Source organism: Anabrus simplex, chromosome 1 (genome assembly GCF_040414725.1).
Source record: "Anabrus simplex isolate iqAnaSimp1 chromosome 1, ASM4041472v1, whole genome shotgun sequence".
Lineage (NCBI taxonomy): Eukaryota > Metazoa > Arthropoda > Insecta > Orthoptera > Tettigoniidae > Anabrus > Anabrus simplex.
This window is the reverse complement of record NC_090265.1, coordinates 514977343-514992945: the sequence shown is the minus strand read 5'-3', so window position 1 is coordinate 514992945 and position 15603 is coordinate 514977343. Positions and strand designations below refer to the sequence as shown.

General features: G+C 37.8%; 1 protein-coding gene across 1 annotated transcript in view; it reads right to left on the bottom strand.

The window, feature by feature from the left end:
* Nucleotides 1-15603, bottom strand: part of LOC136868662 (zinc finger protein 665) — a 163853-nt gene that overhangs the window by 128886 nt on the left and 19364 nt on the right. Inside the window, exon 3 of the mRNA XM_067144791.2 lies at nucleotides 6419-6557. Within this exon, the coding sequence (XP_067000892.1) occupies nucleotides 6419-6557 (139 nt within the window). The remainder of the gene's footprint in view (nucleotides 1-6418; nucleotides 6558-15603) is intronic.

The window sequence follows — 15603 nt, the reverse complement described above, 5'->3', positions numbered from 1 at the left end:
GTGAGGATGCCTAGTCTAAAAATTAAATTGACGTTCACCGTTGGAGCAAGATTGAGGATGTTTAGCCTGAGCATTAAATTGAAAGCCCAAAAATGTTGGAACAAAACTGAGGATGTCTAGTCTAATTACAAGAGGACTGTTCGGTACATTGAATATGCACCTGATAATGCGGCAAGACTGAGGATACTTGCCATGGGAGTTTTTATGTAAAAAAAAAAGGATGATGGATATCCATAAAATAATAATAACCAGCACTGAAGCAAAAAAGAAATGATTATTTGAGATTAGATACTTACGGAAGAAACCAAGAAGAAGAAGAAGAAGAAGTTGAGAGTTAGGCAAGAAGTCATATGGATGTGAAAGAGAAGCTGAAGAAGAAATGGATAATAATAATTAAATAAATTGCAATAATAATTTAAATAATTGATAGTTTTAAGATAATTTATAATATTAATTTAGATCATCATATCATATTATGCTGCGATAGGAATAGTTAATAGGTTGATAATTTTAAAATATCAAAAATGCTTATTTTGAATTTCTTGAATAACTGGGATAGTGGAATAGCTTGTTATTGGGGGAAGTCAGACTGTCAGTCCCTGAAAAATTGATATAATTTTAGTGATTATAAGTTATAAACAATTAGAGAAATTGAAACTTTAGTGAAGTTGAATAATAATAAACATTAAGATGACAAGTATAAATCACCTCCGTTCGGAATTCGAGGAATATCAAAAGGAGCAGGGAGAGAAATTACAGGAAAAGGATGAGGAGATAATAATTGAGGATATAGAAAAGACAAAAGGAGAGCAGGAAAAGAGATTTAAGAAAAAGGATGAGGAGGTAAATAAGATAACCGAAGAGTTAGACAAGACAAAAGAAGAACAGAAGGGAATAATAGAAATGTTAAAGGAAATGAAGAAACAAGGAGAAGCGCAACAGGAAATGATGAGGAAACACGAGGAAAGACAGAAAAAGCAATTAGAAGAGATATTCGAAAGACTTTGAGAAGAGTACCAACAGGAACAAGAAGAATGTAATCAGAGACAAGAAGAATATCAGAGAATACAAGAAGACATCGAAGCCAGATGGAAGAGATGAGAAGAATGGAGAAGAGGCAGGAAGAAATGATAAGAGTAGGATTGGTAAAATTGAAGAAGTTTCCCAGATGAAAACCGGATTAAATGATCTTTGAACTGAAATGATGGAGAAAATGGAAGATAAGAATAAAGAGATCCATAATGAAATAAAATTAGAGGGGAATTAACAGAAAGTAAAAATTACATCCAAGGATTGAAAGAGGACGAAATTAAGAAATTAACGGATAATATGGAGTCGATGAGAATAGATTCTCAAGAAAAATGGAATCACTATGATGAGAAATTGAAAGATATAAATGAAAATGTACTAACGGCAAACAAGACGTTGGGAGATAATTTCATTCTAGCACACGACCATATTGGAGACGAGATGAAGATTATAAATGAAGAGATGAAAAAGAACAAAAATGAAACGGAAAAGAGGATAGTTAGAACAGAGCAAGGAATAGATGAGATGAGAAAAGAAATTCAGAGTATTAAAGGTGAAATCCAGACGACAAAGTTGGAAATGTCGAAACAATTGAATGAGCGAAGGATGGTGCAGCAAACAGAAGATGGAAACTCACCTCAAGCACCACGTTCACAGGCGAGGAGAAACCCAACATACTCTTCGATCTATTTATCACTTTCCTCAGAAACAATAATGCAGCCAACCTAAACTCAATCCTAAATTTAATCAAAGGTACTTTTCCAAGACAATTACACTTTCTCCCGCACCCTTCAGCCCCACCTTAAGCCCTCTTCCTAAGCCATATTTCATTTCAATACAAGAACTTACTGATTTCCATGATTATAATTTTTACAACACCCCATTTATACTTTATTCTTTGTTAAAAACCTCTTATTATGTATATTCCTTGTATTATTAACTATTACCATAACATCTCATTTCACTTGTTATTCTTTAAAATAATATTGTCTTAGGATTTCGCCACAAATGATCTTTGCTCCAATACGGCTGATGATGACCCCTAGATGGGTCGAAACTAGTACCGTATAATTTTGTAATTTTGTGAATATATTGTATTGAAAAGGTGGAAACATTTAAGTTATTATTATTATTACTTATATATTGTTCAATACGGACCAAAAACATGAAATTCATAACCATCAATAACACGTTCCCTGCGGCAGTGAATTTCGATGACTGAATGTTACGTCGTATCGGCCCACCGGTGACCCGATGCTGCCTTTAGTTATTATCGGTTCGGGTCACCGGTGACCTGACGAAATTGACTTTGTTTACTCCCTAGTATGAAATCCTAAACAATGCATGTGCACTTGTTGTGTGCGTCATTGTTGAGGAGACATTCCAGCATATTTACCTGTGCGACAGTGTTCCGATTCAACAATTGCGTGAAACAGAAATAACTGAGGAATTAATTGTTAGATTCTCGTTCATTGATCAGTTTTTATTGGAATATGAGAGGCCTATGTTAATTATTTTCATACTGTCGTCACTTTGTTCCAAATAATGAACAATTCGTCCGGGATCCAGTGAAGTCCTAACCCTCTTTCTTTTCCGTGCCACCGGTGTGTCAGAATGTAAAGGCTCCATGCCTAAAAAGGACGTGAAATTGCTTGTAAATATTATCTACGGAAGATAACAAATATGTCAATAACTACTAGAATAACCTCTATTTGCTTACCTAAGAGCAATGTAGAAAGCAGATACCAACAATCTACCATCTGCGGGCAGCAACACTAGGCTTCATTCACCGTAATCACGCTAAGCGATTCCCGCATAAACATATGGGTCAGACAACAATCGGGACTCAGGGTGACCCGAAGCGATATGAATGGAAGATGAAAAAAACCTCCTTCGGGTCACCGGTGGGCCGATCAAAACTAGCAGTATGCTTCGAACCTTTACTTCAATTGGAACACTATGTTGCCATTAGTTAACGGAAATTAACTAAGACGTAGTTACTTACTTCGCAGTTTTGGGAAGTTCGCGCCGACGGATAAGAGTAACATGTTTCGGGGCGCATGGTGACCCGAACCGCACGGAACGTGTTAAAAAGGAACTGCCGAGCAGAATGTCAGGCAACAAGCTGCGATCATCAGCGGGGGATCGGGGCGTGTCAGGTAGGGGGAAGGGAGGTCGCGGTAACAGGTGAACACAGGTCGGGAGGGGAGGGGGGGGCGTGGATTTCGGTAGGGGTAGTAAGCCAGCGTGTTGCATACTGTTTTATATATTGATTGATCTTTTGGAAGTTTAAGATTGTTAATAACTGAAATAAGTATATCAAATAAGATAGCAGGCTTTTTGGATAGATCATTAAGATTAAAATTAGGGTTGTAGTATTAGTCCAATAGAATGAAACATTGCTCCGTTAGGTCTACTAGAAGACCTTTATTCATTATTTCAACGATGTCTAATCATTGTTGATGCTGTAGAAGCTGTGTTTGTAGTCGTGTGTATGCTGTCCTATTGCTGAGAATCTTTTGTATTAGATAGCATTAACATGTTCGTTATATCCGATTTTGAAGGATCTCCCTGTATGCCCAATGTATACGCTGGAACAGTCGTTGCAGTGAAATCTGTATGATATAACCCAATTGTAAATAACAAACTTATTTTAGAAGGTTCTGTGTTTGTGACAATTTTGTATGAGATTCATCATTACTACTTTGTCTCGCACTTTCTTGTAGTTCAGTATCGCCCCCTATATATTCTCAATCTTCATTATCAAAATATAGCACTCCAGAATCACTATTTATGAGGAAACATTCAATTTCTTCGTCAACAAGAGATGAATGTATACGATGAATGTATACTTCAAGAGGCCATAATGGCTACACGTTAGCGGGAAAGATGTTCCACTCCAACAAAGGTGAAATAACACCAGATCGCTTTCAAAACACGCGAAATGGAGTGGTATATCTGCCGTACAAAACATCTTTGAGGATTTCCACGGAATTTCAAAGCATGACACTATATCCCATTCATTTATGAGATTTATGCACCAAAACATACAGTATATATGCGGGTTTGGCGGACGAGGCACGGCGTTCAATAACATATATATATGGCTTTGGTGTTGAAGGGGTTAATAATGTCCCTCTATCTTCAAAAAACAAAATGAAATATCTCGGATTAAATATGGACAGGAATATGTCCTGGAGATACAATATAGAACAAGCCTTACAACGTGCCACAGCACGGATGAAAGCTTTGAGACCTCTGCTGGGTAATAGATATATCTCTACAAGTATTAAGAGAAATATTTGCCTAGCAAGTATCAGACCCACACTGTTGTATGGTTATGAGGCTCGTGGCTATATTGTTAAAACTCCACTTTATAAATTACAAGTTTTTCAAAACAGGAAAGTTAGAATGATGACCAAAGCATCATTAACAAAATAGTAAAGATGACCGAAGCTAGAACCCTCCTAAGCCATTCAACCAACCCTGGCATCCTACTCTTAAAATACGTTGTAAGAACCAAGAAGGCGAACACACTTTACAAACATCGCGGCTCTTGGCTAACTTATGACCTGTTTTAACAAGAAATAGAAATTGTTTTGGCCCTTTTACTAATTTAATACCATTCTCTCACTAAATTAAACTCCAAATTAAACCTCTAAAAGGGGCTGTTTGTTAAGAAGGGAAGTTTCCCCCCTATTCCCTAAATACCTCTCTGACTCAAAATTAAACCCCATTACCTCAGCAAAGAGGGGGATTCTCCTCTGACAGATCGTTCTTCCCCTGCCAGTGCAACCAGAGATTTTTCCAACTCATAGGCATTTGATAAAGATGTTGATTCCCACTGGGAACCTGAGATATTTGCTCCGAACAAGTAAATTTATAATACCAATATAGTTGCAGCCATTATTGGACATTATAAATTTTCCAGCTAACCCCAGTGTGCTAAGTTTAACAGCACACCTAGCAAGACGCATGGCTAGTCACATACCGTGGAGGCCACTGCGTACACTACTTGGAGCCACCGCCAGTGCCAGTGCACTATAGCCATGCATCTTGGTAGGCGTGCTATTTACCAACTGATAAGCCCAACTTAGCACACTGGAGCGAAACGCTGGCAACCAGGAATGAGTTAGGTGGAAAATTTATAATGTCCAATAACAGACCAACTATATTGGTATCATAGGTATTTCTCGGAAACAGATGAATAAAGAGGCATAGTTTTTTGCCCTGGGACTCTCAGGTACTCGCACTCAACAACAACAACAACAACAACAACAACAACAACAACAAAAAAAAGGATTACAACAACTATTGAGGTACCTCAATGATCAGTATACTAAGCAAAGTGTTCACTGGTATCTTCGAAGGGAGGGTGCGATCAGTGGTTGGGAGGAAGTTGGATGAAAACCAGTGTGGTTACAGACCACAAAAGTTGTAAGTTATGAATGTTCCCCTTCAAGCTACAAACAAATCATTACCCATATTACTACCGAACAAACATAAATTATAAATCAAGTGGCTCATTTACACAGATGGGAAATGTCAATTCCCAGATCAACTCAGGAACATTTGGTTGCTGTAGGAGCGACAACATAATTCGGTACCAACTGCAGCAGTCTTGATGTGTCATTTGGTTTCAAATTTGGATGTGTTGTTCGGACTTCATTCATGTTTTAAATTTGGATTGTAAATTGGGACATACCAGATTGTTTACTTTATTACTGGTTATATGCGAGCATACGTCTTCCAATTGGATTGTGGCTGAAAATGACCCAATATATGGGGTCAAAACTAGTCCCCGTTATATAGGACACTATACAAAGCCAATGGTGTTGAATAGATGGACCCTTCTCTACTCTGATACTGATGGGAAGGCAAGACGGCTCAGTTGCTAAAACAGTTCCCCAAGTTGATCCGGGAGGAATACGACCACATGGAAGGCTTTTAAAGCAGTGGACTGAAAATATCAAGGCGAGATGCACGACGCTGGTTTAAAACCTGAAGATGTCAGCAACAGGGCGAAATGGAGGAGATGTAGCAAAACAGCGAACCCTATACTTGTGATATACGCTAGGAAAGAGAGAGAGAGAATGTGGGTTTGATGTTCAATGGTTATATATTTTAAAACATGCAAGAGTGTTGGAACTTTGTCCTTCAGGAATATTTCGGCATGCTTGACACCAAAAACAGAGTTGTTACATTTGAACACCCTGAAATACCACTGATGTTGGCTAGGATTGAACCTGTTACATTGTGCACAAAAGGGCAATGACTAAACAACTAAGCTACTCAGGTTAGAAATATATTTGTCAACAGTACAGGAATATCTGCATGTTGCTGTTGACAATTATCCATTTGTGTTATTTGATGTCAAGTAAAAACTTACCTATCTTCCTCAAGTGGAAACTTAAAGAAAGACTTGTCTGGGCACATGAAGGGTGTGTTGTTACAGCCTGGCACCACACATTCAAGTGGTGGCTCAATGGAGTTAGCCAGTTCGTCCGGTAGATCCAGGTGGGGATCATCTATATTGAAAGCACATATTACTAGTCTTCATTTTCATCATGGCACTAATAAGGCAAGAATAACAAGAACATTCATATTTCCCAAAGACTTTTTCAGCAAGAGATCTCTGAATAAAAGGTATATAGTTTATGTATTTGTCTATTCACAGCCTGTCTGATATTATGTTATAACCTATGTTCTGATTAAAAATGAGATAGGTACCACAGGACATCACTACTTAAAGGACTGAAAAAACAATAACAATGTAACAGACACAGGTAACAAAATCAATACCTGATATGACAACAAATCACTGAATATGCCAGTTAACAACAAGTTACCAATTCTTCATAAAATCAGTACAGTTTCTAATAAATAACTTTTGCAAAGGCACCCGATTGACTGTTTCCCCTGAATATTCTAATGTTCTCTGAAACATTTCCTTTTTTTACCAATCCTGAAAAGAAGTACAGTGTATTATCCAGAATGGTTTTCAATATTCAAAAGTACAGCTTTCAAGAGATGGATAGCACTGTTTAAACAGGTTGCAAAGTGAGTTGAACCACAGGCCAACATTATCCATGAATTCCTGGAAACATTAGTGATACTGGCCATTTATCTGTCAATCTCTGAGATGTATTTTCACATATTATATTTATTTACTTATTCATGCCCTCTCCTCCCCTGTTAACCATATGCCCTTGCCGTGGTGGGGAGGCTTGCTTGTCCCAATGAAGCAGGTAGCCGAGCTGTAGGTGCAACCATATCGGATGGGTATCTGTTGAGAGACCAGACTAACGAATGGTTCGTCGAAAGGGGGTAGCAGCCTTTAGGAAGTTACAAGGGCAGCAGTTTAGATGATTGTTTGATATGGTCTTGTAATAATACTTAACATGGCTTAGCTGTGTTGATACAGCTACAGGGCTGAAAGTAACGGGAAACTGCAGCCATAACTAACTTTCGAGGACACACAGCTCTCTCTGTATGAATGATGTACTGATGATGGCTTCCTCCCGGGTAAAATATTCTGGAGGTAAAATAGTCCCCCATTGGATCTCTGAGTGGGGACTACATGAGAGGGGGCAATTATCAGGAAGATGGTGTAACTGTCCAGGCTTCTCCAGCCCTACAAATTTAATATAATATCATTTTACGCGATATCATTTGATATCAAGTTTATCCGCCATCGGCAATTATTTGTAATAACATATTTATTCAACGTCAATCATTTGTAATCAAGGCTTTTTGGAATCATACTGTATATATAATAACATCGTTTTAGTATTTAAATTATTATATTATGTAGGATAAGAATTCATTATGTTGTAAATACGGTCAATATGTTGAGACATAGTTGTTTTCATTTCATCTCATGTTTGTGTATACGGAGGGTTATTCTTGAAGCTTGGGATTTTGCGTGCGTCATGGGTTTATTTTATGACCAAGGCTAGTAAACAGCGACCCGTGCGCGAGGCTTGCAAGAGGGTCAGCTATATCTTCGCCACGCCTTCTGGACTTGTCGAGGAAGAAGGGAAGGGGAGTTGATGCTTCGATCTATCGAATCAGATACTTCGTTGTATATGAGTTTTGAGATTGAACTGTTACCAAGAGTGGGGGTGAGCCCGGATATATACTGATTCTCAACACGAGAACGGCACCTAACTAAGTACAACTTCTGCTGTGAAGCTAACATCTTAACGAGATACTCCATCACTACTACTTCTACTGTGAACATCTACTTTGAACGACGTGATTTGATTTTTGAAACAGTGTGTGGTCGCTCCGCGACATAGTTACTTTTGTACAATGTGTTATCGCTTCGATACAGTACTTACGTGCGGTAATGTTATCGGATCTACGTGAGACGAAAACAAGCTTACGGCTTGTGTTATTTTCAGTAAATATTCTGGATGAAGAACTATGTTTAGTTCCAAGTCTACGGAATTTTGATACAAGTCTGTACCGTATAAATAGTACAGCTCAGTTGGACTGAGATTTCTACTAATATGGAAAAATTCATATCTCTGAATTTTCTCCTCTTACGATCAACGCTGATCAGTTTTTACAAGTATAGGGCCAATGTCTAATTTAAAGACTAGGCAAGTAGGGAGTGTTAGTCCAGATAGCCCGTACTACATCAGAGAAGGAAGGAAGGAAGGAAGGATGTCCATGGAGCAAAGTCTACATCGAGAAGAAGAGAACGAGTAACCACGGAAACCAGATGACTTCAACGGAAGCTGCAATTGGTGAGCTTCAATTAGATAAAGCAAGCAATAGTAAATTCAGTAAATTATCAATTCCTCCCGCTTTAAGGAAACTTTTCCGATTCATCTCATTTTTTTTGTATAATAAATTCATTTGTATTTTATATTGCGTTAATTTTCTTTCTTAAGCGATACTTAATGGTTAATTATTTAAAATCCTACCCCTGTGATTTAAGTATAAGTCTCTATGCTAGTAAATATAAATTTTGGTTTACGGCGCCCAAACATTACATAGAGAAATGGGGAACCATGGAATGTTAATTGTTTCTATTTGCGTGGCAATTTGCGGGCAAGCCACAAATAGTTTATTTAATATTCATGTGTCCCAAGATAATAACTTTCAACTCCCCAAGTGTTTTGACGAGGTGGAACAGTTACAATGGATACCATAAACCATAAACAATCTGCGAGTCAGAGAGTGGAATGTTAGAAGTCTGAATCGCTGTGGTAGGTTAGAGAATCTGAAAAGGGAGATGGATAGACTAAAGTTAGATGTAGTTGATATAAGTGAAGTACGTTGGCAGGAAGAACAGGATGTCTGGGCAGGCGACTACAGAATTATCAATACAAAATCAAACCCGGGAAATGGAGGAGTTGGTTTAATAATGAATAAGAAAATAGGGCAGCGGGTAAGCTACTATGACCAGCATAGTGAAAGAACTACTAGATACTGTGGTCAAGATAGACACCGAGCCAATGCCCACGACAATAGTGCAGGCCTATATGCCTACTAGTTCAGCGGATGACGAAGAAATCAAAAGAATATATGACAAGATACAAGATTTATTACTTTTAAAGATAAGAATTTCATAATGTTCCATATTGAACTGAGTTCACAATTAAATTGAAATACGAAATATAGTGTAATGAAAAGGATGACCACTATATTTCTTATTTCAATTTAATTGAGAAGATTTATTACAGTATGTAAAAGGTGATGATATAATAGTGATGAGAGACTAGAATGCAGTGGTAGGCCACGGAAAGAGAAGGTAATACAGTAAGACAATTCGGATTGGGACAAAGGAATGAAAGAGGAAAGTGGCTGGTTGAATTCTGCACTGATCATAATTTAGTCCTGGCTAACACTTGGCTCAAACACCACAAACGACAGCTGTATACATGAACGAGACCTGGAGGCACTGGAAGGTATCAAATAGACTTCATTAGGATTAGACAGAGATTTAGAAACCAGGTGTTGGATTGCAAGACTTTCCCAGAAGCAGACGTGGACTTAGACCACAACCTGTTGGTCATGAAATGCCATCTGAAGTTGAAGAAACTGAAGAACGGAAGGAATGCAGGGAGACGGGATCTAGACAGGTTGAAAGAAAATAGAGGGATTGTTTCAACGAACATGTAACACAGGGACTAAAGGAAAACTCTGAAGGAAACACATTAGAGGAAGAATGGACAGTCATGAAGAATGCAATCAGTAAGGCTGCTGAAGGAAAGTTAGGAAGAAAGGAAAGATCACCTAAGAAACAATGGATAACTCAAGAAATACTATACCTGACTGACGAACGATGAAAGTATAAGAATATAAAAAAAAGGAGGGCAGAAAAGAATACAGGCGAATAAAGAATGAAGTAGTTAGAAAGTGCAGGACAGGTAAGGAAGAACGGCTGAAAGAGAAGTGCAAAGAAGTTGAAGGTTGTATGGCCCTAGGAAAGGTAGATGCTGCACACAGGAAAATCAAGGAAACCTTTGGAAAAAGAAAAAGTGGGTGTGTATGAATATTAAAAGCCCCACTGTAAAACCACTTCTAGGGGAAAAAGACAAGTCAGAAAGATGGCAGGAACATATCCGACAATTGTATCAAGGTAAAGAAGCAGATGATAGTGTTCTGGAACAAGAAGAGGCTGTCGATGCTGAGGACATAGGAGACCCAATTTTGAGGTCAGAATTAGACACAGCTTTGAGACACCTAAGGAACAAGGTACTGGGAATTGATGACATACCCTCAGAATTACTGACTGCCTTAGGAGAAATCAGCATGGAGAGGTTATTCCGTTTAGTGTGCAAGATGTATGGTACAGGAGAAGTGCAATCCGATTTTTGGCAGAACGTTGTTATATCTATTCACAAGGAAGCCGGTGCTGACAACCGTGAAAACTACCGCACCATTATTTTAGCATCTCACGCCCATAAAAATTTTAACGCATATCATTTACAGAAGAATGGAAAGACAAGTTGAAACTGAGTTGGGAGAAGATCAAATTTGGCTTCAGACGAAATGTGGGAACACGTGAAGCAATCCTGACTTTACGTCTGATCTTACAGAATCGAATTAAGAAAGACAATACCACGTACATGGCTTTCGTAGATCTAGAAAAGGCATTCGATAATGTTGATTGGACCAAGCTGTCTGAGATTCTGAAGGTGATTGGGATCAGATACCGAGAAAGAAGGATTATCTACAATCTATACAAAAATCAGTCTGCAGTGATAAGAATCGAGGGCTTTGAAAAAGAAGCAGCAATCCAGAAAGGAGTGAGGCAAGGCTGCAGTTTGTCCACTCTCATTTTCAATGTTTACGATGGTGAGGGTAATTTGTTACGTTATAAACTAAACGTTATTGACGATTGTAGACTTCTTACTACGAGCGTTATAGCTGTAGGTTTATCACATGTAATAATTACCTCCATAGACCGATTAGCAGTGTGTGTCGTCCCATTATCTTGCATGAAGTAACCATTGCTCTTTTCTTCTTCCGTCAGCTCTTGAAAGAATAGTCTGATAATGAGGTCTATATAATGATCAACATTTATTGTTTCACGGGAAAATATAGGCCCTATAATTCTGCGAGCACTTATTGCGCACCAAACTCCAATATTTACATTATGAAGTAGACTGACAAGCAGCTGGTGGGGATGTTCTGCACACCAGTAGCGATTGTTTTGACTATTTACATAGCCACTTAAGTGTTGTCATGCTTCATCACTATAACATAAAAGTTCTGGGTCAACATGCCCATCATGAACTAACTGAAGCAACCAGTTACAATATCGAACCCTAGTGACACTGTCAGGTCCTCTTAAATATTGGGCAGGGGTGGGTTTGTACGGTTTTGCTTTTAACAGTTTTGTTGCTTTGTGGGCAGAAGATAATGACACATCAGCTTGTACAGCGAGACGCTACAGGGATTTTGTTGGAGTTCTTTCCAAGAGAACTATTTCGTCAAGCTTTTCCTCTGTTAAAACAGTTTGTCTCTCCTGCATGATTTCTTGTTAAGAATGGACCAGGTGGTGCGGAATTTCTTCTTTAATCAACGTACCGTACTTCTATGGGGAGGGAGGATGCCAGGAAATTTGGGAATGAATCAAAAAATCAGCACTCTGTAAAGGAAGAATGCTTTGCATAGCGCAACACAATGAATGCACACTGTTCTACTGTATACATCACTCGTTAAACACATGATTACTTTAATATTCCTAGAGGAATGACGCTATTTTAAAACAAATACAATGGACATGCTACTACTACCACAGATGATAAACTAAACTATTGCTGTGAAGCAATGGTTATCGCTATCGTACTGCATTAGATTATCTTAACCAGCCATGTGCAATATATCTCTCCGCAAATGAGTCACCTGGGCGTGCTGTCGCCTTCTGTGCATGTTCCCCTGTGACATGGAGCAAGCCAAAAAAAAAGACCCCGTACCTTGCCTGGCCAGGCTTGTAGAAAAGTATGACACAACATGCTTTCTCGTATCTTCTCGAGTCTCCAATAACCTATGTACAAATTAATAGAACATTCTGTAAAACTCGAGTGACAAAGGTGCGTTGTTATTGAATCTTACCCTGTGTTGCACAATATTATATTGGATTTATACATCATATTTACAGGTAATAATAAATTATATACTATTAATTACATGTTCTTACATTAAATAAAGTCGTATTAATAAACATACAGGAGAAGTATCGTGACATAACCTCACATGTTCTGTTACACAAGACAAATAATAATAATAATAATAATAATAATAATAATAATAATAATAATAATAATAATAATAATAATAACAACAACACCTACTAATTGTCTAACTGAGCTTGATATTTTCACTCTTTGCCCATAGGTTTAGAGAATTGTTTCCAAGTTATACTAGTCCATTACACACTTGGATCAATTTTAACAAATGGATGGACTGTGAGGAATCTGGAGTATTTACTCACAAAAAAAAAAAAAATAATAATAAAAAAAAATAATAATAATAAATTTTTTTAAAAAAAAGATGGCTACATGGTTATTGACAGTGATTTAAATTCAGATGCCAGTAGTAGTTCTACCTGTGCAGCATCTGTAAGCGAAACTTTGCCTTCATATCCAAAATACTGGACTGCTCAACAATCAGAAGACTTCTTGAAAGCGTAACCTTGCCTAGTTATTGCAGATCAGAAATGTTGTTGTATGGTTGTTCAAAGGGACTGGAAATTGGTTCTGGGTGTTGAAAGAGTGTCAGAGCTCTATATGTCAAAAGAATGGGAAAACAATGACATTACGTATTATGGAAGCAAGAAAGGGGAATAAAATATTATGGTAAAAAAAAAAAGGCAAGGCAAACAGAACAATCTCAGATAAAGTTAACCTTGCAGAGAAGCAGCAATTACAACATCTTTTTGGTCAACAACTCAGTAAACAGCATGCAGATACCAATAAGGTTTTTTCGTACAGCATACAGTGTAGCAAAAAATTGCATTTCATATAACAAATACCTTGATTTGATAGATCTACAGCTAGCCAGTGAACTGGATAAGGGTATAGGCCTCCAGAGTTGTACATCAGCATCCAGTATAATTAATTGTATTAATATTATGCAAGGAAATAGTTGCAGTTGATTCTACATTACTGGTTATTATAGATGCATCGACAACAATATCAATCATTAAAAATACTTTTAATAGTACATATCAGTGCATACTTCACTGGTGACAAAACAGTAATATTTGTCTTTAATTTGCTAATTGGAATCCGCTCCTTCTGAGAGTATAGTGAATTCCCCTTTTTAACTGATTATATCCTAGTGGCCTTTTCTTAGCAAAAAATGTGATTGGTGTATGTAAAGATGGTGCGAGTTCTATGATGGGTAAAAATCAGGTGCACTGAAATGACTGAGTCGGAAGTATCCAACCATTACCATGTGGTATAGTCTGTCATAGAATAGAACTGAGTGTTCGTAAAACCGTAAACTCTGTGTATGGAATTAAATGAATTTTAGATTTTCATAGATAAAGTCTGTTCATTGCACCACAGATACCCAAAAAATCAGTATCAACTGTAGGCAAATAACCTAGGAATGCAAATGGCAAAAGTAGGGACAATTCTGTCTGTGCACTGGGTAGCTTCATCTTACAGGGCTGCTGAGTCAACCTAGAGAGTTACAAAGCTCTGTATGAACATCTCCTATTGGCATCAGATGATCAGAATCACAGTTCTAAAGAGTGTACGATGTATAAAGGTCCTTGCCCTTTTATTTGTTCACACGAGTTTGTGTTTAATTTAGCACTACTGTAATTCCCAAAGTGAAGCTGCCAATACATCAGAGTTTAAGGCTCCGATTGAACAAATCAAGTGATGGAACATTTTACATGGCCAGTAGATGGCCTGAGGAAGAGAACCAATTTGCACAACTATGTGCAGCTTTTATGCTACTTTAAGTTATGTTATATCTAACTATATTTTAGGTCAGTTTAGTTGGTATTGAACTTTTATGTGAATTTGAAAAATACCTTCATTAACATTTTCCTATGATTGTATTATCATTACATGTATTATTATTATTATGATTATTATTATTTACCAGATAATATAGAAAATTAGGAAGATGTATAATAACTAATTGACAGTGCTGGTGGCAAATATATGGAAACCAACTGCAACTGACTACATACATACATACATACATACATACATACATACATACATACATACATACATACATACATACATACATTATCATTATAGACTGTTATGCCTTTCAGCGTTCAGTCTGCAAGCCTCTGAGAATTTACTAAACATCGCCATAATCCTCGATTTGCAACTAGTGTTGTGGCCTCATTTAGTTCTATACCTCTTATCCTCAAATCGTTAGAAACCGAGTCTAACCATCGTCGTCTTGGTCTCCCTCTACTTCTCTTACCCTCCATAGCAGAGTGCATTATTCTCCTAGGTAACCTATCCTCCTCCATTCGCCGCACATGACCCCACCACCGAAGCCGATTTATGCGTACAGCTTCATCCATCGAGTTCATTCCGAAATTAGCCTTTATCTCCTCATTCCCAGTACCCTCCTGCCACTGTTCCCACCTGTTTGTACCAGCAATCATTCTTGCTACTTTCATGTCTGTTACTTCTAACTTATGAACAAAATATCCTGAGTCCACCCAGCTTTTGCTCCCATAAAGCAAAGTTGGTCAGAAAACAGACCGATGTAAAGATAGTTTCGTCTGGGAGCTGACTTCCTTCTTACAGAATACTGCTGATCGCAACTGCGAGCTCACTGCATTAGCTTTACTACACCTTGATTCAATCACACTTACTATATTACCATCCTTGGAGAACACACAACCTAAATACTTGAAATTATCGACCTGTTCTAGCTTTGTATCACCAATCTGACATTCAACTCTGTTGAATTTCTTACCTACTGATATCAATTTAGTCTTCGAGAGGCTAATTTTCATACCATACTCATTACACCTATTTTCAAGTTCCAAGATATTAGACTGCAGGCTTTCGGCACAATCTGCTATTAAAACCAAGTCGTCAGCATAGGCCAGACAGCTTACTACAT